General features: G+C 43.6%; 1 protein-coding gene across 3 annotated transcripts in view; it reads right to left on the bottom strand.

Moving 5' to 3' along the window:
- Nucleotides 1–7,036: 7,036 nt before the first annotated feature.
- whrna (whirlin a) overlaps nt 7,037–26,809 on the bottom strand; it is a 267,355-nt gene continuing 247,582 nt past the window's right edge. For all 3 annotated transcript variants that reach the window (XM_054744704.2, XM_054744702.2, XM_054744703.2), the window contains 2 exons: nt 20,051–20,173; nt 7,037–7,713 (listed from right to left, as the gene is read on the bottom strand). In XM_054744704.2, the coding sequence (XP_054600679.2) occupies nt 7,531–7,713; nt 20,051–20,173 (306 nt within the window). In that variant the 3' untranslated portion in view covers nt 7,037–7,530. The remainder of the gene's footprint in view (nt 7,714–20,050; nt 20,174–26,809) is intronic.

Genomic DNA, 26,809 nt, shown 5'->3' with positions numbered 1-26,809 from the left:
GAAACACGCAATGCCATTATTCGTCCTTGCGAGCCTGCTGGAGAGCCCGCGCAAGGACAGACGGAGTCGAGCTCTCTTTTCTAAACGTTGAGACAGAGAACGCAAGCTTGTGATTGGTCAGGACGCCGCTGTTGTCTACACCGCCGCCATTGCACCCTCAAAAACATAAAGAGAGCCAAGGATAACTAGCGGCTGACACGGAGCAGCTTGAAGAATACCTCGTGAAAAAAACTCTAAAAATATGAACGTTTAATTCCCCGTGACTGGAGGAGTGAAAGGGTTTTGTTTGTGGACGGAAATGACAGGAAACGTGGGTTTAGAGGCGGCGAGCGCATGAAGAGGTGGAGGAGGATGAGAGACAAATATGTCTGTGTTAAAAAGTCTTATATACAAAAAAACACACCATCTTGGACCGATACATGACAGGATACCACAGAACAGCGCTACGCCCTCTGTTGTCCTGGCGGGGGAATTGCTTTGCAACGCTCTCCAGGAGATGAAGAAGTATGAGAGCAAAACGTCTCCGTCCGTGCGTGTCTGTCCCTGTTGGAGCTGACGGAGAAGCATAATCCAGGCTTTAGACCTTCTACGTCAAACCAGACGTCGGTTTGGTCCGGTAAAGTTTTCACAATAAGAGTTAAACTAACTTGGAGCAGTTTATCGGATTGGACATCGGTTCTGATCATTAGGACCCATGCTCTGAATTCCACGTTTCGCTCAAGTGAAGGAACCTTAAAGTCAAGCCATTCCCGGGAACTTGGTTCTCCTGAATTACACAGAGACCGTCGACCAACTTGGGGCCAAATTCCTATAGTCCCAGAAGCCCATTCACACAAGGGAGGACTTCTCAGCTGACTCAGCCTTGGCCACCCCCTGGTGACGAGGAAAAGGGTCTGTGTTTCATTTCCTTTGGCTGACTTAAGCCTGATTAGTGAAATCAGATTATAAAAGTTCATGGCGTTTCATTTTGATCCAAACCCACCATAACTATTAGGACTTCTCATTTCTCTGCTGCCACTAACTCTCATTTGTGTACACACACACACACACACACACACACACACACACACACACACACACACACACACACACACACACACACACACACACACACACACACACACCCTTTATAATCTTTTGTGTCATTAACTGTTTATTACAGATAAGTTATTCCACATTACTGCCATACAGCTTTGGGTTTGTCCACGCATGAAACTATAAATTATGTTTGGTTCATTTGTCATCTGTATGAACTGATGGTTGTAATAAACTCACAAAACGTAAATAACGCCTGATCATTTCTAGCGACCTCGAGAATAGTCGGCGCATTCTGGCAAAAAAATTCATCCTTTAGATTAATTTGTGGTGTTAAATTTGAGACCGATTACATTCAACAAATCTGAATATCATCTTCAAGTGTTCCAAGTTAAGTCTAACAAAAACTCGGTGGTGCTCCGATTAACTAACTTAAGATTATAAACAACTAAACAAGCTGAATCTACGCTACATTTGATTTATAGAATAACAAAATCTATATTAATCACTACAAAAGTCTGATCCTTTCAAAATGCCAACTGTAATTCGTTCTTGTTTGAGAAGTGATTTTTTTGGTAACACTTCGTTTTACAGTCCTCTAATTACTAAGTACTTACATTACATAGTAAGTTAGTGTGTTATTGTTTCTGACTTCTTAAACAGTTATTACCATGTAACTCAGGTTCAACTCTAGTTTTTATTTTTATTAATAATTTCCAGTAAATACTGCTTTACACAATAATTACACTTTATTACAATTGTACACATTAGTTACACAATAATACACTTGAACTTACCATGTAATACCATGTAAGTACAAAGTAATTAGGGGACTGTAAAAGGAAGCGTTACCATGTTTTTAACACTTTGTGTGCAAACCCCTGGTGGAAGCTGGACAGAAAGCACGAGGGTGCATCTAAAGATCATCACAGGAGCAGAACAAACAGAATCAGCAGCCAACAAAGCAGACGCTGCTTTTGCTGAAACGGACAAACATCACGGATGAAGTCAACAGGTGGCAGCTGTGGCTTTATGAGGCTGGCATTCGCAGAGAGGCTGGGTTCACGCTGGAGGAGCAAAAGGCTGCACGGAGCTTCAGGAGCAGCAGCAGCTCTCCTTCTGGGGACAACGTCTCTGATTAATGAGACTGTCAGCAGACGCCATCATTTCCCTGCATCGTCCCCCTCCTGGACGGGCCTTTAAAATCAGACAGAAGAGATGGCCGGCATGTCCAGATGTGCTGTCCCCTTAATATGACATCACAACAAGCAGCGGTGATGAAGAATGATTCTGTACATCTGACTTTTTTTCATTTTTTCGGTGAAACAAAGTCAATAAAACTTTAAAAGGCCACAGTTTTACTCATAAAAGTATGGCAGACTGTTATAGCATACAATGACACCACTATGTAAAATTTATTTTTACTATTAAATCTTCTCTAAAGATATCAAATAATTTGTTTTAAGGCAGATTGTGAATCTAACTTATGCAAAAATCTGTAAAAGTTTGTTTATTTGGAAACATTGAAGCTGAACTTCACATGGATTACAGATAATTATAATTAAAGCCCTTTAGATCTTTTTCCTGTTTACACTCAACCTTTCAAACACACCAAATCATGTTTTTCTTCATGTGGAAGACGATGAGCTGAACTATGGCTAACTGCTGTAAGGAAATGACTATTATATGAATCATTTGCATGCCATAACAATTAATCATAAGCAAACGCTAAATTAATCAATCCCACGCTTTCTGCAGCACATTAAAGTGACCATTTAGACTGGTTGACTGAAATATGAAGTGATTTTAATGATTCTGCTAAGAAACTTGGTGTTTAGTGGATCAGACCTGACAATCTGGAAAAGTCCGACGGGTCACCTTTACGAGGGAAGACCTGTGAGGATCCTTCATCAAAGGAACGAGCTACAGAGCCAAATGTGTCGGTCACATTTAATAATCAGCATTATTTTCTTGTGCTTCTATAACATGAGTTAATAAGTATAAATGGTAAATGGCTTGTATTTGTGATTTCTCTCAAAGCCACATTGTCAGAAAAGATCAGAGGTCTGCCTTCCTGAGGATAGGACTCATCTCTATTAGCTGTGTTGTAATCATATTTTCCTTTTTTCACACATTAAATCCACACATCCTGACAGAAAACACTCAGATTAATTACCTCAATTACTTCCCATTTCAACCCACAGCTTAAATCTCTGGAGTGAGACACAAAGGGCGTCTGCAGAGCTGAACATAAATCACATCTTTATTTTCTTTTACTTACCCTCCACTGCTCTGCCCATCTCCTCATTGTTTTTCTACCAGTGGACACGCGTAAGTCTGCATGCACGTGCGTGAATTTACATTTTTAAATAAAATGTGGCAACGTCGCTCCCTAAATGTCTCATTACTTCCTTCTCGGGTGTAATTGCTGCACCGAGTGAAGCCACAGAAAGACCCACGGGGTGAATGCAGTTAAAATGAGTTACAAAGCAGAACCATCACTTATTATTCAGCTCCAGACAGCGGCAGAGGAAACCCTGAGCAGAAGGATGAGGAAAAGGACCTGAAATCTAAAAAAAACCTCTTTGATTCTACATTCAACACGTTTAAGAGGGAACCAATCAAAACAAGATTTCCTGCTGTTTGAGTTCGGTCCGCAAGGACAAGACATTCAGTTTTCACAAAGTTTGCTATTTCAGGGCTTTGGGATATTATTTTGTCTAATGTTTCCATGGTGACCAAAGGAGATTACAAGAATTTGACCCATTTTAAAAGCTTTTATTGACAAATATAATTTATGCCAAAGGAAAGGCTTGCAGTTGTGGCCCTTTTTACTTTTTATATCCAGTTTCACTGCTTTGCGGATGACACCCAGCTCTGCATTTCCAGTAAGCCCAATACAACTCTCCCACCATCCTCCCTTACACTCTGCCTCTCTGAAATCAAATCATGGTTCACCTCTAATTTCCTCAAACTCAACAGCAATAAAACTGAACTTCTAGTTGGCACTAACTCCACCCTCTCAACATCTGACAGCTTCTCTTTAACAATTGACAGCGCCATAGTCTCCCCCTCACCTCACGTCAAGAGTCTGGGTGTCATTCTCGACAGCTCACTTTCTTTTCAGGCTCACATTAATAACTTAATTCGGTCAGCATACTTCCATCTACGTTCCATAAACCGTCTCCGTCCCTCACTGACCCCTCACACTGCCGCCATTCTCGTCCACAGCCTCGTCACCTCCCGTATCGACTATTGCAATTCACTTCTTTATGGTCTCCCCAACAAACTCCTTCATAAACTGCAAATGGTCCAGAATTCAGCAGCCCATATTATCACCAGAACCCCTTCCTTTCACCACATCACGCCGGTTCTCCAGCAGCTTCACTGGCTCCCAGTTAAATTCAGGTCCATCTTCAAAATTCTCCTTCATACCTTCAAAGCAATCCACAACCTCTCTCCTCCATATATCTCAGACCTTATAAGTATTCACACCCAATCCCGTTCACTCAGATCTTCTTCTTCCAACCATCTTGCAGTTCCTTCTGCCCGTCTCGCTACCATGGGGAGCAGAGCTTTCAGCCGCTCTGCTCCTCGACTCTGGAACTCACTTCCCCCAGACATCAGGAACGTCGACAGTTTTACCCTTTTCAAAACAAAACTCAAAACACATATGTTTAAATCTGCCTACAACCTCTGATTTTATTGAACTGTTTCTCTCTGTTTTTTCTTCTTTGGGTTTTATTATTGTTTTATTGTATTTCATTACGTGTTTTGTGTAAAGTGACCTTGGGTGTCCTGAAAGGCGCTTTTAAATAAAATGTATTATTATTATTATTATTATTAGACCTCAGCAGTTCAGCCTGACAATCTGCTTCAGGTCCTAATCCCAAAGGTTATTCAGCCCTTTATTGAACATCAGCGTTTTTTAGAATTTGTGGGATTTTTTGCTGTTGTTGTTGTTTACTTGCAACTTTAAAGGAGCAATATGTAAGAATTCTACTGTGAAATAATCGCAAGCAGTCTGATGTTGCAGTCATGTTAAAGAGCGACAGTCGCTGTTTACATCAGTGAGACAATGGGCTTGCCGTGCCTTAGATGAGCTAACGCAGCCAAACATCTTCAGTTCAGACAGGAAACAGGAGCGACCTAGAAGTTATTTCTTGTACCCCCAAAAATCCACAACATTTTTTTGTTTTACTCTGGTGAAGCAGGCCAGAGGCTAACGTTGAGCTAACAATGCTAATGATGATTTAGAAGCAAAAAGTTGGCGCTAAAAATATCTCAAGCTACTTTTTCAATGAGCAACAACTTGGTACAACAGTAAAATGTATGTGTGAAGTGAATAATCAGTAATTCATGGTGTTTTACTGCCTTGCAGAACACTGAAGAAACATTTCTAAGTTATTTGTGATTATAATCTGTCACTTTGAGTTGCAGAGCAAGTGGAGTCAGTGGTAGAGTCACGCCGCTGTAGCCAATCTGACACGAGATGTCAGAATATCAGGAAACAAGACTCCGTCGTCTGAAGCTACTTTCCCCAGCTGACTTGTGCTTCCTGATTCAGGTGCATCTGAAAGATAGGCGCTTCTGCATCTTTCATCAGAATCTGACCCCATAACTTGCGGGATCCCACAGGGGTCTGTTTTGGGCCCCATTTTTGTGGCAAAAGCAGCTTTCTAATCCGCTTGGCTTTACGGCCTGAATCACGCGTATGTTGTACTCCAACTTAAATGAAAAGTAATGACGTGAGTTTTGACTGTGTCTGTCACATATTTACTGCACCATACATACCATCTTTATTTCTATAGCACAATTTAAGACACAGCGTGAGAACTGACCAAAGTGCTGAACAGGCAGGATCAATAAAAAAATAAAAATAAAAATAAAAAAACAATAAAAGATAAAACACAACAATAAAAACTATAAAATCATAATATGATAACATGAATCACTGTCTAAAAGCCAAGTCATAAAAGTAGGTTTTTAAACGAGATTTAAAAACAGGCAGAGAGGATGCCAGCCTGACTCTAATGGGCAGTGAGTTCCAGAGCATGGGGGCAGCGTGGACAAATGCACGTTCACCTCGTGGTTCGAAGGACGTCTGGGGAGTGCAAAGCAGGAGACGGTCAGCTGACCTCCACATACGAGTAGGTACATATGGGAGTCGGCAGGTCGGACGGATAAGGAAGATCTAGGTCGTGTAGGGCTTTAAAAACAAACATCAATGTCTTAAAACGCACACGAAATGAGATGGGGAGCCAGTGAAGATCTTCCAGGACCGGTGTAATATGGCTTTGATGGCTTGTGTTTATTAAAAACCTAGCAGCGGGATTTTGGACAACCTGCAACCGGTTCAGGGCAGAGACAGGAGTTCCGACTAATAATGCATTAGCGTAGTCCTAGTCCTAGTATTTAGAGATGTGTTAGCTTGTAAAGAAGGTACTTACCACATGGTCAGGTTGTTTGATTTGGTTTTCTCCACGTTTGTTGCTCCTTCTGTTGTCCTGGAAGAAAGCTCGCTAAACAAGCGGCCATTTTCTGCTCCATGTCTGGTCCGATAACGTCAACACGGTGAGATGAACATTTGTAGTTCTACAAGTCTTTTCACACAAAACCTAAATCCCATTTTGCCACAGTTTGAAAGTAAACACATGAAAACGTGTCTTTAAAATTCACAGACATCCACGGCACATAACAAACGGGATAGGAAAATAGCTTTTAAAGCCCCATTGACTTGCATTCATTTTGTCTTATTCCCGGAGACCCGTGGTCCAGAAGTAGATGGGCCATAATCAGATTATTTTTTAGAATATTTTGGAATTTAATCTCAAAGCCCATAAGTCTCTTTTACGAACTCCCCAATCATTCCTCCAATCAGCTTCTTCTACTTTTGCACTTTTGTTGCACTGAAGCACCGTTTCTCAAGTATCTGAGAGAACCTGAAGAAGCTCCTAAATGACACATTTTAAATAATAACAGATACTGAGGAGGCGGCACGTCACTGGGTTTTTCTAGTTTTATTCATATAGGAGAACTTTTATATGTGCAGCATATATCCATCTGTATCTACATTTGTTCAGTTTTTACATACGTACAGTACAAATCCAAACTTGTAAAGTCAAGCATCGACCAGTTTCAGCCGTAGTTTCCTCTCAGACTGAAGCGAATAAAGATACATAAAGGGGGCGGTGCTATGAGAGGAGCCGCTAGAGTCCAAACGGCCGCACGTTTTCACACTGAGAGGAGAACTAAAAGGAAAAGATTCACTATTTTCTATCGTAGTGCATAAAGGTCTCACAGTGGGAGGTAACACGTTGGAGAGATTCCTGCAGGAAGTTCGGGGTGAAAGTAATGCCTTGGGTATCAGAGACTCGTGTTTAAAGGTCAGTTTGTGAACGAGAAGAAGGGCTCAGAGATCAGGTCTGACACTTGTGCCTTTAAATCAGTCGTTTCTCTGGGTGTTAGCACAGCCCACACTCCTCCAGCTCACAGCTATAGAGCCACGTTAAACTCAGTCACCAGGAAGTCCACGTGGTCTCTTTCTTTGGTCTTGAAGGCCTCGGCGATCAGACGGGCGGCATCCCTGTGCTCGCGACCCCTCAGGGAGACCCCGTTCACCTCCAGGATGATCTGACCCACCTTCAGCTGGCCGCAGTTATGAGCCGAGCCCCCCCTCTGAGAGACAGAAACAGGACAACGTTCAGGTAAAAGCTCTAAATGGATCCAACGTGCAGTAAGTGTTTGATGTTCAGATTGGTGAGGTCAGACTGAGGCAAACATGCTTTAATTGAAAGCTGATAAATATCTCATCAGAAATAATAACGATGACCACAACGTTTGATCTGTATCAATAGCTGCTCACTACGCTTCAGTCTGAGTGACCCTACAGACCCATCCTAGAGGGAAAACTTCCAACAACAAATAAAAACGATCGGTGCCAAAGACAGACGCTGCACCTGAAAAGCCTTCCTGTTTTTAATGTTAATCCAAAACTCGGTCTTCAACAAACCAAAAACGTCCAGTTGCCTTGATTTGAACCCTGTGGATTATCATGACCTGGATGACTGAGAACCTTCACCAGCATTTTTATCTTCCTAAAGGACTTACATGCCATTAGATTACTTTAACTGGAACCAGTTCCTCACTGGGCAACAACTGTAAACTGTGCTTGAAGAGAAGAGACGTGTCCTGAAACCAAGTTCTCAATTTCTTCCTGGGACTCGTAGGATCCGACTTAGTTTAGTTTTTGTGAGAACAGAAACTTTGAGCGGAGTTAGTGTACACACACACACACACACACACACGCATGTAGGGTTGAGTGCTTTAAGAGCTATATATATATATATATATATATATATATATATAACCTCTACTTATGACCAATAAGCTGCAATACTCTATCTAAATCTAGAATATCACCCAGCCTGGTCTTTATTGTGCTTTAATCAGAAGATTCTAGGAGTCTTTATTTATTAGGGGATGTACACACTTCCTTTAGATTCAGGAAACAGTCAGGTTTATAAAAGTAAGAATTTATTTTACCAACAATTAAAACATGACAGGTTAACTAACATTTACTGTGATGGATGGAACTAGATGTGAATGTGATGTTAGTCAGAACTTCTGGATCCAGGAGAGCCGAGTTCTGGATGTAACAGAATTTGGTTTGTGTTAAGCTATGAAGTTGATTATTATCAAAAACACATCAGACGCTATCTGTGTGTCCACATGACTCGTTTTTGGAGACCCTCTTGGTGGGTCCTAAGGTCAGAGAGGTCAGATGACCTCTGGCACCGGTGGGCTGTAGAATACCGTGGCACCGATCCTTCAGTCCAGAGAATTCTCGGGTCACGACAAGACGGATGGAACCGCACGTCTCTGGTGGACTCTTGAGGAGTCTAAACAACATCAGCTTGTTCTGCAGGAACTGTGTTGCTGTGTCAGCTTCGCAGGTGCAAAAAGATTTTGACGACGTTTCAAAAGCTTTGATGGTTAAAGAGGTGTTGCTCCAGGTGGCCGGTCTGAAGCTTTCTCTAGAACCGAGGAAGAACCAGAGTAATCTGGTTTTAATGTTCTCATGTTATGACTGTGTAGCCAACCAGAGGTTGACAAGTTTGAGGGATATTACCAAGAATCTCAGAAACACGCCTTCTTTGATCGGAGGCTCTGATCTGGGGTAAAGGCTATTTATGTGTCATGGGCTTAACTTTACCTTACTGTTCTTGTGTGAGTGCAAATGTTATGACCTGGTCAAGTAAACATGCTGAAACTTATATCATTGAGCACAGGTTAATGACACATATATCCGTATTTTATAATTATTATAAGTATAATAAACAACATTTATTTGATGATTTTAAAATCTTATTTTCTTCTGTGAGCAAAGAGACTTAGACAAGAGGGTGCTCTGTGAGGGACCTTGAGGAGTGAATGTTGTTATGATTTCGTTATTTCTGTCAGACCAGCAGGCTCTGAGCTCCAGCTGGTGGGATGCAGGCAGGCCGATTTAAAGGGAACACTGCAGTCTCGGGTCTCCTTTTCGACCAGATGTTGAACGGTCAAACTGTACCTAAAACCTGGCCATTGCTGGATGTTACACACCCACACACAAACATGCATGCACACACACCCACACTCACATGCTCGCACACACGCATGCATGTTTGCATGCAAGCGTGTGTGCTTTTGCATGCACACACACTTGCATACAAAAGCACACACGTACACATACACATACACTCACACAAACACACACGTGCATGCACACCTGTATGCACACACACAGACACTCACACGCATGCACTCACACACGTGCATGCACACACAGACGCTCACATGCACACTCACACACAAAAACACACAAATGCATGCACTGCATGCACACACACTCACACATGTGCATGCACACACACATGCACAAGCAGACGCGCGCGCGCACACACACACACACACACACACACACACAAATCATTTAAACGATAAAATGCGTCGTCGCTGAGCTCGCCTACAGGGAGGTTTGAAGCAGCACTTTTTGCAGTACAACACAACGTAAAAAACAACAAAGCTGTAAAATGTAACATTTATTGTGAAAAACATAATAGAAAAAATTAAAAACTAACAGTAATAAATTACATAGAGAGTGGGGGTCATGCCAGGTCAACTGCAGCAACTGCAAAACCAAACTGACTGCAGAGGGAACGTATGCACGTGTTGTCAGTTCCATCCCCGCACACCTCTCCAGTAAGATCCCACATCAGGACACAACACCAACACAATAAAAACCACTGATTTCTGACGGCAGGACTTGAAGCGCTTCTTTTCCCTCTGGCAATTCTTTTTTTGAAGTAAATCTTTTCAGGAATTATGAAAACCGAAACAGCAAAAGCATTTTTTAAACTTCTCTTTGCTTAAAGAGCTTTGTTTAAAATTCAAGTAGATAAATAAAACGGTTTAAGGCTCTGCGTTTGTTATTCCTGCTCAAACGGCTGGGATTGGCGGGTTTTCTGTGATACCTGCCTCCACCCAGCTCTTTATGACGACTATTGTTGAAGGACAGTAGGACAACGTTGTGAAACTAAATAAATCTAAAATGCTAAATGGGTCATTATGTCAGATTAGAAAGTCACACACTCAAGAATTTGGAAGTCTGCAGGACATAAAGCTGCTCTTCAGGTGAGCTTTTCATGGACTGAAACACAGGACAAATTTTTTGAGGATTTTGTATTTCATATAAAAAATCACTTTTATTTTTCATGTTCTTCAATAATTTTAGGCCTGAAGGAAGCAGCATCCCTAAAAGCCTGATAAACAGCCATAAAGGCAGCTGTTCCTTTATGTTTTTCTTCTGTCTGAGGTGGAAATCACAGCCCAGCTTTACATTAGTCAAGACTTTTCACACCGGTTTTATTGTGATTATACCTTACCTTTGGATATTTTCTGCCATCCATAATTTATGTCAATTACCAGCAGAGGAAGGAGGAGGGCATTTTGCAGAGAGGGGAAATGTAACGGCTGTCTGGGTGCCGGTTATAACCGATGGCAGAGTCCGGTCCGCTGCAGCAGAATCTCACAGAACCTGAGGCAGGATCAGGGTCTGCAGACGTGTGATTGGCTGAACTCGACACATTACAAAGGGGAAGATCAGAGAGGAAGGTGCAGAGACTGAAACCAAACGTGAACCGATATGCTGATTTATAACCAGACAGAAAACATTTGAAAGTTTTAGCTGAGTGTGTCTTTATGATGTGAATAAATACCAAAGTTATCGGTCTCTCGCATTACTGGGATTTTCGTTCCTGCTAAGAAAAATAAAGAAAAAATAACAGAGTGCCTTTCCACAGTAACAGTCTTATATACAAATACATCTATATGTCAAACGTCTGCTAAGCTAAAACGTTGAGCATCCTGAAACCAACCAGAAAAGGAGATATAGCTTCCTGCTACCGTCCCTCGTGATAATGGACCACAAGGGTCAGTACTAGGCCCAAAACTATTTATTATTTATATGAATGATATTGTCTCTACATCTATCTTATTTGCTGATGACACAACTTTTTATTATTCAGGAGACGATATAGATCAAATGATAGAAGTGATACAGAGTTGGAAAAAATCAAATTATGGTTCGATGGGAATAAGCTTTCATTGAACACAGATAAATCACATTTTATGATATTCAGCAATAGAAAGTTGAATATTAAAACATTAATAAAATTAGACAAAATCTGTATTAAAAGAGTAAAGGAAGTAAAATTTTTGGGAGTCATCATTGATGAGAATTTATCTTGGAAACTACATATAAACAATATCAAACCTAAACTAGCTAAATCAATTGCAATATTACTAGGGATGGGTAACTTAGACATCTGAATCGATTCGGAACTAATTCCCGGTACCTACGAATCGATACCGGTACTTAACGGTACCAATTTTAGATACTTTTGAGTTTAATATTTTAATTCTCTTTTATAATTAAATATATATTTTTCTCAATATATAACCATATTTGATAAATATCACGAAAAATAACACACAACTGTTTGTATTTTAACATCGTCCTTGTAGTTTTATAAGCTGATAATTAAACTGAAGCAAACATCTTTACTGTGAACTAAATTTACTGTGTATCTTCATTCCTTTTGCCGTCCTTTTTCATTTGATTTTTCCTACTGGGAAGTTAGAATTTCCGAGGAGAAAGCGAACGCACCATTAGCTGATAACAACGGTGGCAATGGAAGCTAACATATCAAGCTAATGTTATCTTAAACAGTTTATTTAGCTGCTGGAGCAGATTAAAACGATGATGCCTCACACTTAGATCGTTGTCGCTGGTTTCATCTTCACCCAATCACCCGTCGCATTTAGTAAAGTGAAGCCAAACTTTAGAGCGCGCTCATGTTCTTCTAGTCGAAAATTCGGAGTTCCGAGGAGAAAGCGAACGCACCATTAGCGAAACTGTCCACTGATTGTAGCAGCAGAGAGCCTGTGTGTTATTCTACGTGAGTGTGACGTGATCTTAGCATCCAGTAAATAAAGTCCCATATCAGCTAAAATGCAGCGTGACAAAGTGCGTCAACACAGTGGATTTAATACGAGTTTTAAAGAACAATCTTAATTGTGTATTACAATTATGTATTCTTCTAGTGGTGTTTTAATGAGCTGTATTATTTTTTAAAACAACTTTTTAACAGAAAAAAAAATAAGCAAGCAGCATTCCTTGTGTGTGTGTGTGTTTGTGCGCGTGCTTGCTCGCTTGTCTCTCCGTCGGCCGTGACAGGTGTGTGTGTGTGTGTGTGTGTGTGCGACTACAGACAAATGCATGAGAGTTGGCAACCTTGAAACAGCTTGATGAACTACTCTCCCCACGTTTTAAAAATGCTAATATGACGTTTCTGCCACGCTATAATGATTTCTCTGTAGAACTACAAAGTCTGACTGGGAGTAGGTCTGCACTGTGGAGGGGGGCGGAGTTTGCAGCTCCTTCTCCAGATTTAAAGAGACAGTACCCAAAAACAGCTCATTCTCAGACTCTCCTCAGAGCAGGGGTAGATGAGTGTCTGTAGAGCAACAATAATGAGAAAATCAGACCAAAGAACTGCAGCTCGACTGTATTTAGACCCCAACTGAATGACTTAGATGCAAAAAGGAATAACTTAAAAGCATGTTATGTCTCCTTTAATAAACATATCAGAAATGAAATGCTTAGCTAATATGATGCTGAGATAGACGTATTTATGAAGTAGAGAGAATGAAAGGGAAAACACACATTGTATGTTCTACTTTGTTTCTGTTTAGCTATTATTTCTTTGTGTTTTATTTTGCATTATTTGTTTTCTCCTTTCATTAAAAATAAGAAGAGAAAAATGTATTTGTGTAAACCAGGTCAGACATTTTTTACTATGATAACTTTGTTGTCATTTGCATTTATTTTGGTTAAGGGGAACAGATAACAAAAGTTTTGCTTCTTTCTGTTCTTTTTTCATTTTTTTGTTTTTGCAAACCTGTTTTGTTTTTATTTGTGAATACATGAAAATAAACTTAGGGGAAAAAATGCATCAGTTCACACCCGTACACCTGTCATCCCATTGGTTCTGGTACGTTGGTGTCTCCCTTATACGTACAATGTTAGCTTTAAATGATTTGGTTTGTGTCTCTGGGCCTTTTTTTAAACTCAGATCTAGAATTAAAACCCACGCTGACCTTGTTGTTGTTAGATAATTAGCTTAATCCCAGAATGCTGACCCAGGTCACTCCCCTTCAGCCTCCTTTCACAACATTAGGACAATCTGTTCTGTCTTATTAGGTCGAATGTTTTTGTTTGCCCACGTTAGATTGGCTCAAAAACCTGATAACAATCAGACTTTCATGTAGAAGAAGACATGGCAACAGTCTTTTGCTCGGACCACTTATCCAACGACGGTTCACTGACGGGGTGTGGCCTGGCGTAGGGTACAACAGATGACTGACGCAGAAGCTGCCATACTTGTGGCTTTTCAAAGGGTCCTGGACTGTTTGTCCGGCAGCATTTCTCTTGTACTGGGAACACTGAATCATAGATGTTAGAACTGTTTCATAGTTAAAGTATGAACCGAATGACCATCCCTCCAAAGGCCAGGAGTGATGGGAAACCCAGAGGCCAGAGAACTGGTATTCTGCAGAGAGGCTGCATTGTTCAGTGAGCTGGTTTTGATGTGGAGCCCTCAGCCGCCCCACCAGATGAGCTGCTCAACAGAAAGCCCCTCAAAGCACAAACAAAAGAAACCTTTTCCTTCCCTGTTCATTATCGCCCACCCCAAAAGGTGAAGGGTAGGTGAGAATGTCATGTGGACATTTCCTCACACTGGAGATGGTTTTCTGATAATGATGGGCTGGATCCCATCGTGCAGCTGTGGGGAGGGGTCTGTCTCGGCATCTCTTCCCTGCTTGTTGGAGATTATTTGGTTCATGTTCAAGTTTCGGTCCTGCAGTGTGTGGTGTGTAGCAACGTGGCATATAAGCAACCCGCTACACACGAACATTTCCCAGTCAGATGGGAAGGATCACAGAACCTCTCGGGATCGAGCGTGACAAACACGGCATGAAAGGAGCATGCTTCTGTCACTTCGCTTTCTGACTGGATGATACGCTTTACATGGTTCATCCTCAAACCCGGACCAAGACAATCCAACATGTCTGACGTCCTTCCCAGCAGACCAAAGAGCTCGTAACACACCACACACAGCGGGGTTTACATCAAGTGTTATCGTTCTGAGGTATCAGATCACATTTACGTGTGAACGGTTTTAGAACGGCCGTAGCATCGAATCACCGCTGGTTTTCATCTGAGACTGACTGAACATTTATCTATCAGGGATGCAGAAGTCGTCTCTTCCCTCTTACTCATATTTAATCTATGTTGCACTTCAGTAAGCTCCAAATCTGGTGGATAATAAATAGTTGCACAAACAAGGAGAAGCAGAGGTTCACCCTGAAACCAACAGGATGAGTTTTTGCGTTGTTTCAACGGGAAGCTCCAACGAGCTTTGTGCTTTTGAACGCATCTGCAGTAAAAAGCCCCGTGTTCCTGTCCTGCTCCATCACCCACGTTCACGAGGAGCAGATTCATTTTCATCAGCCTGCTGAAGGTACTGACCATTTCATTATCAGGGGGTAAAGATTAGCTAATCCAAAATTTGCTAGTCTAATTCACTCGTTTCCTTAGAAACTGGAGCCTCAAAATGCTCAGAAAAAGCTTCTGATGCATAAAAGAAACAAGGTCCACGATTACATCACAACTCGCTGCAACGTTGGTTTCTGATGTTTATTTTCATGTTTTCTCAGATTACAAGAATATTTTAGACAAAATGGTCCAACGCGAGTGACACTCAGATCTACAAACCGACCCTCCAGCCACCTACACATTTAGCCAAACAATGGCTCCACCCACCCCACCGACCCTCCACTTCCTCCTCCGCCCAAACCTCCCGGCCCTATTATCACAGCTCTCACATTCTGCATCCTTTATGCTCTTGCTCTCCATTCCTCCAGCAGCCCATTTCATCCTGAATGTGCTGATTTTCAAACCTTTTATCCGTCTCTTGGCAATCAGCCACCCTTTTTTATTCCAGTCACCATCTGTGTGGAGCGGGAGACTGATCACGGCTCTGGACGGGATGTGGACTGATCACGGCTCTCATCCGTACGCTCCCAGGTCCTCCGTGAATGAAACTGATCTGATAATCCAGTGCAGCTCTGTTGCCATGAAAACTACCAGGAACAGATATAAACACAGCCTCAGCAGCATCTGAGATTACTAATCTGTCTTTTCTGATTCCAACCTCATCTAGGGATTTAAATCTGACAACTCAGGTCTGAATTCACCACAGGCGAGCTGCTTAGCTGCAGAGTTTCCATCCATCCATCCAACCATCCATCCATTCATCCATCCATCCATCCGTCCATTCATCCATCCATCCATCCATCCATCCAACTGTCTGTCCATCCATCCATCCATTTGTCCGTCTGCCCGTCCATCAATCATTCATCCATCCATCCAACTGTCCATCCATCCATCCATTCATCCATTCATCCATCCGTCCGTCCGTCCATCAATCATCCATCAATCTAACTGTGTGTCCATCCATCCATCCATCCATCCATTCGTCCGTCTGCCCGTCCATCATCTATCCATCCATCCAACTGTCCATCCATCCATCCATCCAACTGTCCGTCCATCCATCCATTCATCCATCCGTCCGTCCGTCCATCAATCATCCATCAATCTAACTGTGTGTCCATCCATCCATCCATCCATTCGTCCGTCCATCAATCATCCATCCATCCATCCAACTGTCCGTCCATCCATCCATTCATCCATTCGTCCGTCCGCCCATCCATCAATCATCCATCCATCCATCCAACTGTCCATCCATCCATCCATTCATCCATCCGTCCGTCCGTCCATCAATCATCCATCAATCTAACTGTGTGTCCATCCATCCATCCATTCGTCCGTCTGCCCGTCCATCATCTATCCATCCATCCATCCAACTGTCCATCCATCCATCCATCCATCCATCCATCCAACTGTCCGTCCATCCATCCATTCATCCATCCGTCCGTCCGTCCATCAATCATCCATCAATCTAACTGTGTGTCCATCCATCCATCCATCCATTCGTCCGTCCGCCCGTCCATCAATCATCCATCCATCCATCCAACTGTCCATCCATCCATCCAACTGTCCGTCCATCCATCCATTCATCCAGCCGTCCGTCCGCCCATCCATCAATCATCCATCCATCCAACTGTCCATCCATCCATCATTCCAACTGTCCATCCATCCATCCATCCATCAACTGTCTGTCCATCAATCCATCCATCCATCCATCCATCAATCATCCATCCATCCAACTGTCCGTCCATCCAACTGTCTGTCCATCCATCCATCAATCATCCATCCATCCATCCATCCAACTGTGTGTCCATCCATTCATCCATCCATCCGTCCATCAATCATCCATCCATCCAACTGTGTGTCCATCCATTCATTCATCCATCCATCCGTCCATCAATCATCCATCCATCCAACTGTGTGTCCATCCATCCATCCATCCATCCATCCATCCATCCATCCATCCATCCATCCAACTGTCTGTCCACCCACCCACCCACCCGACCGACCGTCTGTCCGTCCGTCCGTCCGTCCGTCCGTCCGTCCATCCATCCATCCATCCATCCATCCATCCAACTGTCTGTCCATCCATCCATCCATCCATCCATCTGTCCGTCCATCCATCCATCCATCCATCCGTCCATCCATCCGTCTGTCCATCCATCCATCCAACTGTGTGTCCATCCATCCATCCATCCATCCATCCGTGTGTCCATCCATCCAACTGTCTGTCCACCCACCCACCCACCCGACCGACCGACTGTCCATCCATCCATCCATCCGTCCATCCATCCATCCATCCATCCATCCATCCATCCATCAACTGTCTGTCCATCAATCCATCCATCCATCTGTCCATCAATCATCCATCCATCCAACTGTCCGTCCATCCATCCATCCATCCATCCATCCATCCAACTGTCTGTCCATCCATCCATCCATCCATCCGTCCGTCCATCCATCCATCCATCCGTCCGTCCGTCCATCCGTCTGTCCATCCATCCATCCATCCATCCAACTGTGTGTCCATCCATCCATCCATCCATCCATCCGTGTGTCCATCCATCCATCCATCCCACTCTCTAGCCACCCACCCACCCACCCGACCGACCGACTGTCCATCCATCCGTCCATCCATCCATCCATCCATCCATCCATCCATCCATTCGTCCGTCCGTCCATCCGTCTGTCCATCCGTCTGTCCATCTGTCTGTCCATCCATCCATCCATCCAACTGTGTGTCCATCCATTCATCCATCCATCCATCCATCCATCCGACCGTCCGTCAATCCATCCATCCATCCATCCATCCATCCGTCCGTCTGTCCATCCATCCATCCATCCATCCATCCATCCAACTGTGTGTCCATCCATCCATCCATCCATCCATCCGTGTGTCCATCCATCCATCCATCCCACTGTCTGTCCACCCACCCACCCACCCGACTGACCGACTGTCCATCCATTCATCCGTCCATCCATCCATCCATCCATCCATCCATCCATCCATCCGTCCGTCCGTCCATCCGTCTGTCCATCCATCCATCCATCCATCCATCCAACTGTGTGTCCATCCATTCATCCATCCATCCATCCATCCGTGTGTCCATCCATCCATCCATCCATCCAACTGTCTGTCCACTCACCCACCCGACCGACCGACTGTATGTCCATCCATCCATCTATCCAACTGTGTGTCCATCCATCTATCCATCCATCCAACTGTCTGTCCACCCACCCGACCGACCTTCCGTCCATCCAACTGTCTGTCTGTCCATCCATCCATCCATCCATCCATCCATCCATCCATCCATCCATCCGTCTGTCCACCCACCCAACCGACCGACCGTCCCTCCATCCATCCATCCATCCATCCATCCATCCATCCATCCATCCATCCATCCATCCAACTGTCTGTCCATCCATCCAACCAACTGCTTGTCCATCCATCCATCCATCCATCCATCCATCCAACTGTCTGTCCACCCACCCGCCTGCCCAACGACCATCCATCCGTCCGTCCGTCCATCCATCTGAATGTCTGTCCATCCATCCATCCATCCATCCATCCATCCATCCATCCATCCATCCACCCACCCAACCGCCCGACCGACAGATCGACCATCCGTCCATCCATCCATCCATCCATCCAACTGTGTGTCCATCCATCTATCCATCCATCCAACTGTCTGTCCATCCATCCAACCAACTGCTTGTCCATCCATCCATCCATCCATCAATCCATCCAACTGTCTGTCCACCCGCCCGCCTGCCCAACGACCATCCATCCGTCCGTCCGTCCGTCCATCCATCTGACTGTCTGTCCATCCATCCATCCATCCATCCATCCACCCACCCACCCGCCCGACCGACAGACCGACCATCCGTCCATCCATCCATCCATCCATCCATCCATCCATCCATCCAACTGTGTGTCCATCCATCTATCCATCCATCCAACTGTCTGTCCACCCACCCGACCAACCTTCCGTCCATCCAACTGTCTGTCCATCCATCCGTCCATCCATCCATCCATCCATCCGTCTGTCCACACACCCGACCGACCGACCATCCCTCCATCCCTCCATCCATCCATCCATCCATCCATCCATCCAACTGTCTGTCCATCCATCCAACCAACTGCTTGTCCATCCATCCATCCATCCATCCATCCATCCAACTGTCTGTCCACCCGCCCGCCTGCCCAACGACCATCCATCCGTCCGTCCGTCCATCCATCTGACTGTCTGTCCATCCATCCATCCATCCATCCATCCATCCATCCATCTGTCCACCCACCCGCCCGACCGACAGACCGACCATCCGTCCATCCATCCATCCATCCATCCACAAAATATTTGCCACAGTTTTGAAAAACTGATCTGAAAAACCTTTATGTTAACAAATCTAGAAAATGTAATTTAATGTCACCATTGCACTTCTGTTGGTTTCCTCTGGTTGCTAGGGTTAGGGTTGAACCCGAGTGCTGTAACAGAGAGAGGAATGAATCTAGAACTCCAAGTGCGGATGAAACTGAGGAAGAGGAGGGAGTGGACCAAAACGATGTTGGTAAAATCTTTATTGGCACTCGCCTTGGCTTCAGCCTTCGAGAAACCATAGAGGGAACTCATCACGCCCGACCCACAGGGAGCATTCCTACCCTCTACAACTTATAAATGAATCATCTATTTTCAGTCTGCTTCCAAACGCCGACGCCACCAGAAACTTGAGTCTCCCTCATGTAACCCCACAAATTTAATGGAGGATAAAATTAGCAGCAATCTGAGACTGAGCTCCTGAAAGGCATTTGGAGCCCTCACAGAGCAGCGGGAATTACCTTCAGCTTTGTTCCAGACTCACCTGTATCGTGACGATTCGTGGCAGCGGCTGGCGAGTGTTGGCTCCGCCCTCAATGGCGATACCAAGGGTGCTGGCACTCTTTGGCACCCTCACCAGTGTGGAGGTAGGCTCCAAAAGCCCCGGCTTCAGCAAGGGAATAAAAACAAGTAAGACACGAGAATGATGTTATTTATGCACATAGTTAACAAACGTGAACACACGTTATGAGTCTCCCTCCTCTTTGTTCTTTACTTCTTTTCGTTGTCTGAGCTCCTGAAAACGCGATCTTTCATCAGCATGTACAAATTTAGAGCTGAAGACAAATTCATCAACGTGTTTAGCTTCGAAGAGTCAGAGGCCAAAAACAGTTCACAATTTTACTTTCACAGCTTCACTTTCTGCCAACTTTGTTTCTTGTTCTGCTGTAAATGATCCGTTCCTGGTTTACTGATGCTAATTAACATTCATCCACATCCAAAGAAAAAGTAACGCTAATAATCATGAAGTCATGACTCTGGATCACCACGGTAACAGAGACTGGACTCTAGATCACCGTGGTAACAGAGACTGGACTCTAGATCACCATGGTAACAGAGACTGGACTCTAGATCATCACAGTAACAGAGACTGGACTCTAGATCACCGTGGCAACAGAGACTGGACTCTAGATCACCATGGTAACAGAGACCGGACTCTAGATCATCACGGTAACAGAGACCGGACTCTAGATCACCGTGGTAACAGAGGGTGTGTCCGAATCCACAGGAAGGATTTTTGTAAGAGTGTGTTTTGAGGTTGATGACATCACAGCGCAGCGACGAGTACTGTCCCAATTCCAAGAATACTCATTCTCACGTCCTCAAACGCGTCCACGCTCCGCCCACATTTCGAGGACAGGTCTGTTGTTTCCTCACAGAACAAGGCTATCCCAGCATGCTTTGCACGCCAGCTGTGGATTTTCAACAGGAAGAGAAAATGGGGAGAGCTACGAAGTTTTAAACGTAAGTTTGTTAAAAACTAGCCGTAGAAACCTTAAAAGCTTAACGCGGTTCAGTTTATCGACATTTTTTGTTTGTATATTTGTTCTTTAAATTACATTTTAGGCAGAAATCAGCCAGAACCCTATCGCGTCATACCCGTGTCACAACCCGTGCACGCGCATTGGGTCCACAGCGCGCGTGTGAACGGGACTCGCGCGCGTGTGAACGGGACTCGCGAGCGAAAATATACATGGCGAGAGGTCATTTGTGCACAGAGAGGGAGCAAACTGTGTCTGTGAGCGCACAAGGATGTGCACAAGTGACAAACCTGCGTGCGCGCGTTGTCAACGAGCACACGGCAGAGGAAAACGTGCGCGCGCGGCAGCCTCTGTGCGCGCTCGGCAGCCTCTGTGCGCGCTCGGTTTCTGACTCCTGCTCGCTCGGCTGTAAGGGCTTTTGGCACTCTGGAGGCGTGGCCTGTGGCAGATCTTGTCTGTCCTCTGATTGGTTAGTTCACCCCGCACTTTACCCTCTATCTATATAAAAAAGTCTGATGTTCAGTAGTTGCTGGCATAGCTCAGCTGGGAGAGCGGGTGACTCTCGCCCCGGAGGATCCAGGTTCGAGTCCGGGCAAGGAAAATATAGTAGACGTCATGTTAATTTTTCTTAATTTCAGGTATTTTACAGTTGTGACCGTTCAACTGTCATTAAACGTCCGAATGTTTGCTGGGCAGTGTTTTAAAAAGTGCACATAAGCTAGATGGTTTTAACCATATAAAATTACATTTTTTGTGATACTGGAAAAATACATACTGAAATAAAACTACTGATTGAAAACTTTATGACTGTGGTTGTACAATATATGACTCACTAATACACTGCAAACTCCCTTAGAGTGGGGCTTCCAGAGAGAGAGAGAGAGAGAGAAAAGTTCTTGCCTCATTAATGAATTGTTTATTTTTTTCAGCATTTAATTGACAAATTATCCTTTCAAATAATTAATTGATGAGTTACATAATTGTCCATTTCATAAAGAAACTGCATATCAAGCTTTCATTCAGATGACCTTCAACAGTGCTGCACCCTGCTGAGGGACATCCGAGTAAAACCTTGAGATGGCCATTTTCTGTTCACTAACTTGCTTTAGTAAATCCTTACTTTTGTTAAATAAATCAGTTGTTGAACCCCCACTCCTCTGTTTGGTCTCCTTTCTTATTACAGCCCACCACTTCCAGTCTGGGTTGTAACAATCTGCAGACAGATTTCTGAGTATCTCCTCCTTTACACAGATCCTCACTGAGCCATGTACTGTGAACAAATAGTTTCTCCATGATATTATCCAGCAAGGTCCCGTTTTTGTCAAAACAAGGGTGAGGTAATGAAAAAATAGAAATATTTCATTAAATTAACATTTAAATTATTTATATGCATCATTAAAATAAAAAAAACATGTTTTGAAATATATAAAGTGCACCAAACTTGACTCAGTCCATTCAACAATTCTAAATGGACAATTATGTAACTCATCAATTAATTATTTGAAAGGATAATTTGTCAATTAAATACTGAAAAAAATAAACAATTCATTAATGAGGCAAGAACTCTCTCTCTCTCTCTCTCTCTCTCTCTCTCTCTTTCTCTCTCTCTTTCTCTCTCTCTCTCTCTCTGGAAGCCCCACTCTAAGGGAGTTTGCAGTGTATTAGTGAGTCATATATTGTACAACCACAGTCATAAAGTTTTCAATCAGTAGTTTTATTTCAGTATGTATTTTTCCAGTATCACAAAAAATGTAATTTTATATGGTTAAAACCATCTAGCTTATGTGCACTTTTTAAAACACTGCCCAGCAAACATTCGGACGTTTAATGACAGTTGAACGGTCACAACTGTAAAATACCTGAAATTAAGAAAAATTAACATGACGTCTACTACATTTTCCTTGTCTGGACTCGAACCTGGATCCTCCGGGGCGAGAGTCACCCGCTCTCCCAGCTGAGCTATGCCAGCAACTACTGAACATCAGACTTTTTTATATAGATAGAGGGTAAAGTGCGGGGTGAACTAACCAATCAGAGGACAGACAAGATCTGCCACAGGCCACGCCTCCAGAGTGCCAAAAGCCCTTACAGCCGAGCGAGCAGGAGTCAGAAACCGAGCGCGCAGAGAGGCTGCCGAGCGCGCACAGAGGCTGCCGCGCGCGCACGTTTTCCTCTGCCGTGTGCTCGTTGACAACGCGCGCACGCAGGTTTGTCACTTGTGCACATCCTTGTGCGCTCACAGACACAGTTTGCTCCCTCTCAGTGCACAAATGACCTCTCGCCATGTATATTTTCGCTCGCGAGTCCCGTTCACACGCGCGCGAGTCCCGTTCACACACGCGCTGCCATGTATATTTGCGCTCGCGAGTCCCGTTCACACGCGCGCTGTGGACCCAATGCGCGTGCACGGGTTGTGGCACGCTTTAAACGCCATAGAACCCGTGTGTGTGTGTGTGTGTGTGTGTGTGTGCGTGTGTGTGTGTGTGTGTGTGTGTGTGTGTGTGGCGAATTAAACTTGTCATTTGTTTTAAGGACAACGGAGCAAAGAAGCGTTTTTATGAAGCTTAGAGGTGAAGAGTGAAGCTGTTTACACACAACCACAGAAGTTCTTCTGTGAAAAGTAGTTTTACATTCAGGGATTTACACAGCTGACACGTTTTAATGAAGTAAAAAGTTTGTGTGAAGAATAAAATTTTTATCTTCTCATGTGGATAAATGTAAAAATGTGTTTATTGCGTTTTAGTCACCTGTGGTCTCTGATTCTCTGTAGGACTGCAGGTGTCCAGGGTCAGGAGAGGCTTTACCTGGTGGTCCTCCTGGGAGAGAGGCCTTCTACTGTCATCATGTTAATGTTATCTAGCTGTTTGATGTTTGAACACATTTATTAAAACAAATACTAACTGATAACTCTTTCTGGTCATTTATTTTATCACCAGTTTTATTATTACAGATGTTTTTGAACATGTTACATGAACAGAAAATGAAAAGATGGTAAGGAGACAAGATTATTTATAATAGGTTACACTTATTTACAGATCAGAACCAGTATGGACCAGTTATGTACGGTTAAAGCAGGATTAACCTGAGTGACTCTTCCTGGATCATTTATTTAAACTGAGTGAGCAGGAAGTCTTTAACAGTGCAGCTGGATCTGCTGCAGGAGGATCCAGACGTGGATGGAGGGCTGGAGCAGACCCGTGGCTGGACGTTTCTGGTCAGAGGAACATCATACAGGACGGTCTGCAGAGAGAGCTTTGGGACGCCTCCTCTCACTGTCCACTCCATCGTCCATCTACAGGGCCTGCTAGGCGGGCTCAGACGACGGCTGTTACGTCTCTGTGAATGACTTGCCTGTTAACAGTAGTGGTGGTCTGCTGGTACCTCCAGCAGGACAGAGCACCACTGACCTCCTCCACACACATCTTCCTCACGCTCATCCTCCCGACCCACAGCTTCACCAGCACCGATGCAGATGTGCAGCACAGTGCATGCTGACCTGTAATAGGTTAAATAAGGTTTTTTATAGAAAAATGTAAAACAAAACATAACCTGCAGTACACTGGTTCTGTTCAGTTTAAAGAAAAGCAGAAGGGAAAACTACAGAGAATTTACATTTTTAAGACAGATCTAATCATTATTAGGCTTAAGTTAAATAAACAAATGCACACTGAAGACACTTCAATGCTATTTTATTAAGAAGCCAGTTTTTTAAAGCATTTTCTCCTCATTTGATGCAAAATAAGTTCTAAGGTCCAATTTACATCAGAAAACATCCTGCTGCATTCAACATTTATAATGCATTTGGTTTATATGAATTACCTACATGATAACACTCTGTAGTAATGTGTTGTGTACGTTTAACAAGTTCATTCTGTAGCTTAAAACATGCATGAAACCATCTAAAGTTAGCATGTAAGTCCTGAAAGCTTCTAGAATAAACAAAGTTACTTTACCTGAAAACGGTTGTGAACAAACGCTGCTGATGGACGTGAAGCTGCTCTAGCTCCTTAACATTCCTGCTCCATTTTCACTAGCTTTAGCATTTTTCCTTTGCGTGTAGCTGCCGCCACGGCTGAGACGGGACCTACGGGCCACCGTAGAGGTGAAGGCTAGACTGTCCGAATTCAGAGCCGCTGGGTTCCGGTCTTAGCGGTCTAGCAAGGCGGCGAGGACCCGTACTCGTAAGCATCCGTGGATTCGGACACACCCAGAGACTGGACTCTAGATCACCATGGTAACCGTTACCTTTTGTGTGAAAAGCATAATTTGTTCAAAGCTTCGTAACAATTTCCTGAGAGAAAACTTTTATTTCTGTCAGATCCTGCAACATTTTTAACAAATGGCAGATTAGCAAATAAGGTTCAAGCTCCGCCCTCATCTTCATCAGAACTCATTCACACCCAGCACTGGGTCCACTGACTGGATGTTTTCTTCATCACAATATACGTTACCATGGAAGCTGGTGTGTGGTTTTTAAATAGATTATTTACTAATAAAATCTCTGATCTCTTCATTAACCTACGAGTGAGACGACCTGCAGGTCTTCATGCACTGGGCCTAAGCCAGAGGAAGGTGGTTTCATTTGGGAATTTCGAGCTGAAAAAGCTTCTCGTGAAGTTTTGAATGAAGCTGGAACGTCTGGAGGTTTATTAAAGCTCAGCTGTGTGGGCTCAGACAGAACCAGGGAAACCCCCCAAACAAAACCCATGTTAGGATAAATACATGATGAATACATACTTGATCCGGGCTGCTGTCAGTTTATATTGTTGTTTACTATTTACTGCAGTAGTGAATTATACTACAGCACAGAACCCCCCGCAGACACAATTAATCCATCAGAATGACAGAAAAGGGAGATTTCTCAGTAATTGTGGTGTTTTAGGACTTGGCTCGTTGCTCTGACACAAAGAGGAGTCGACCATAACGGTGCTTACAAAAGTTCTCTTTAATACTAACCACAACACTCAGGGAGGAGAAGAATCGCTCCCCGGCGGTGAAAAGGCTTTTTAACAACACACGGCCCATCTAGCTTTCAACGTTGCTGCAGAGTAATTCCCCCCCACAAAATAAATAAATAAATAAATAAGAACAAAAATCAGAAGAGCCTAACGGAGCTCTCTCATCACTAAACAGAATCAGACTCCTCCCGTCCTCTCTCGGCTTCATCCATCAGCGAGGACCAGAGAGCAGTTAGAGTTTCATACAGGTCAGATCAGGGCGGTGAAGGGATGAGGGGTCATGTGAGTGAATGAATGAGAAATAAATAAACGAGATGGGATGAAGAAAACAGAGTGTGAATGAGCAGAGATCACAGGTTATTACACACACACGCACACACACACCCTCTTTACTTTCTGTTGGTGTAAGGACTCGTGTAAGGACTCGTGTAGAGTACGTTTTTTAAATTATGCAGTGTTTCTAAAACATCTTCCTTTGACTAAAAATGTAATTTCCGCTCCTAAACCAGGTGACAAACACACTTTTCACGGCTCTGCTGACGAACACGTTTCTGTTTTAGGAATAAAACTGACTTTAACTGTAGTCTGGCACTTACAACCATTCATTTAAATGAAAATAACTGAATCATTCAGCTGAATCCATAAGGATTATAATCCCAACACCACCAGTTCTAATAAGCGGCTTCTTTTCTTGCCGTTCTGACTCCCAAAAACTGGATATTTGGTGAGATCAAAAAATGTTTCACGTTTAAAAAATGCTCCCACAAAATGACATAAAAGCTAAAATGTACGTTTGAACACTTG

Source organism: Nothobranchius furzeri, chromosome 6 (genome assembly GCF_043380555.1).
Source record: "Nothobranchius furzeri strain GRZ-AD chromosome 6, NfurGRZ-RIMD1, whole genome shotgun sequence".
Taxonomy (NCBI): Eukaryota; Metazoa; Chordata; class Actinopteri; order Cyprinodontiformes; family Nothobranchiidae; genus Nothobranchius; species Nothobranchius furzeri.
The sequence above is the reverse complement of the archived record's forward strand: the minus strand, read 5'-3'. Positions and strand labels throughout refer to the sequence as shown.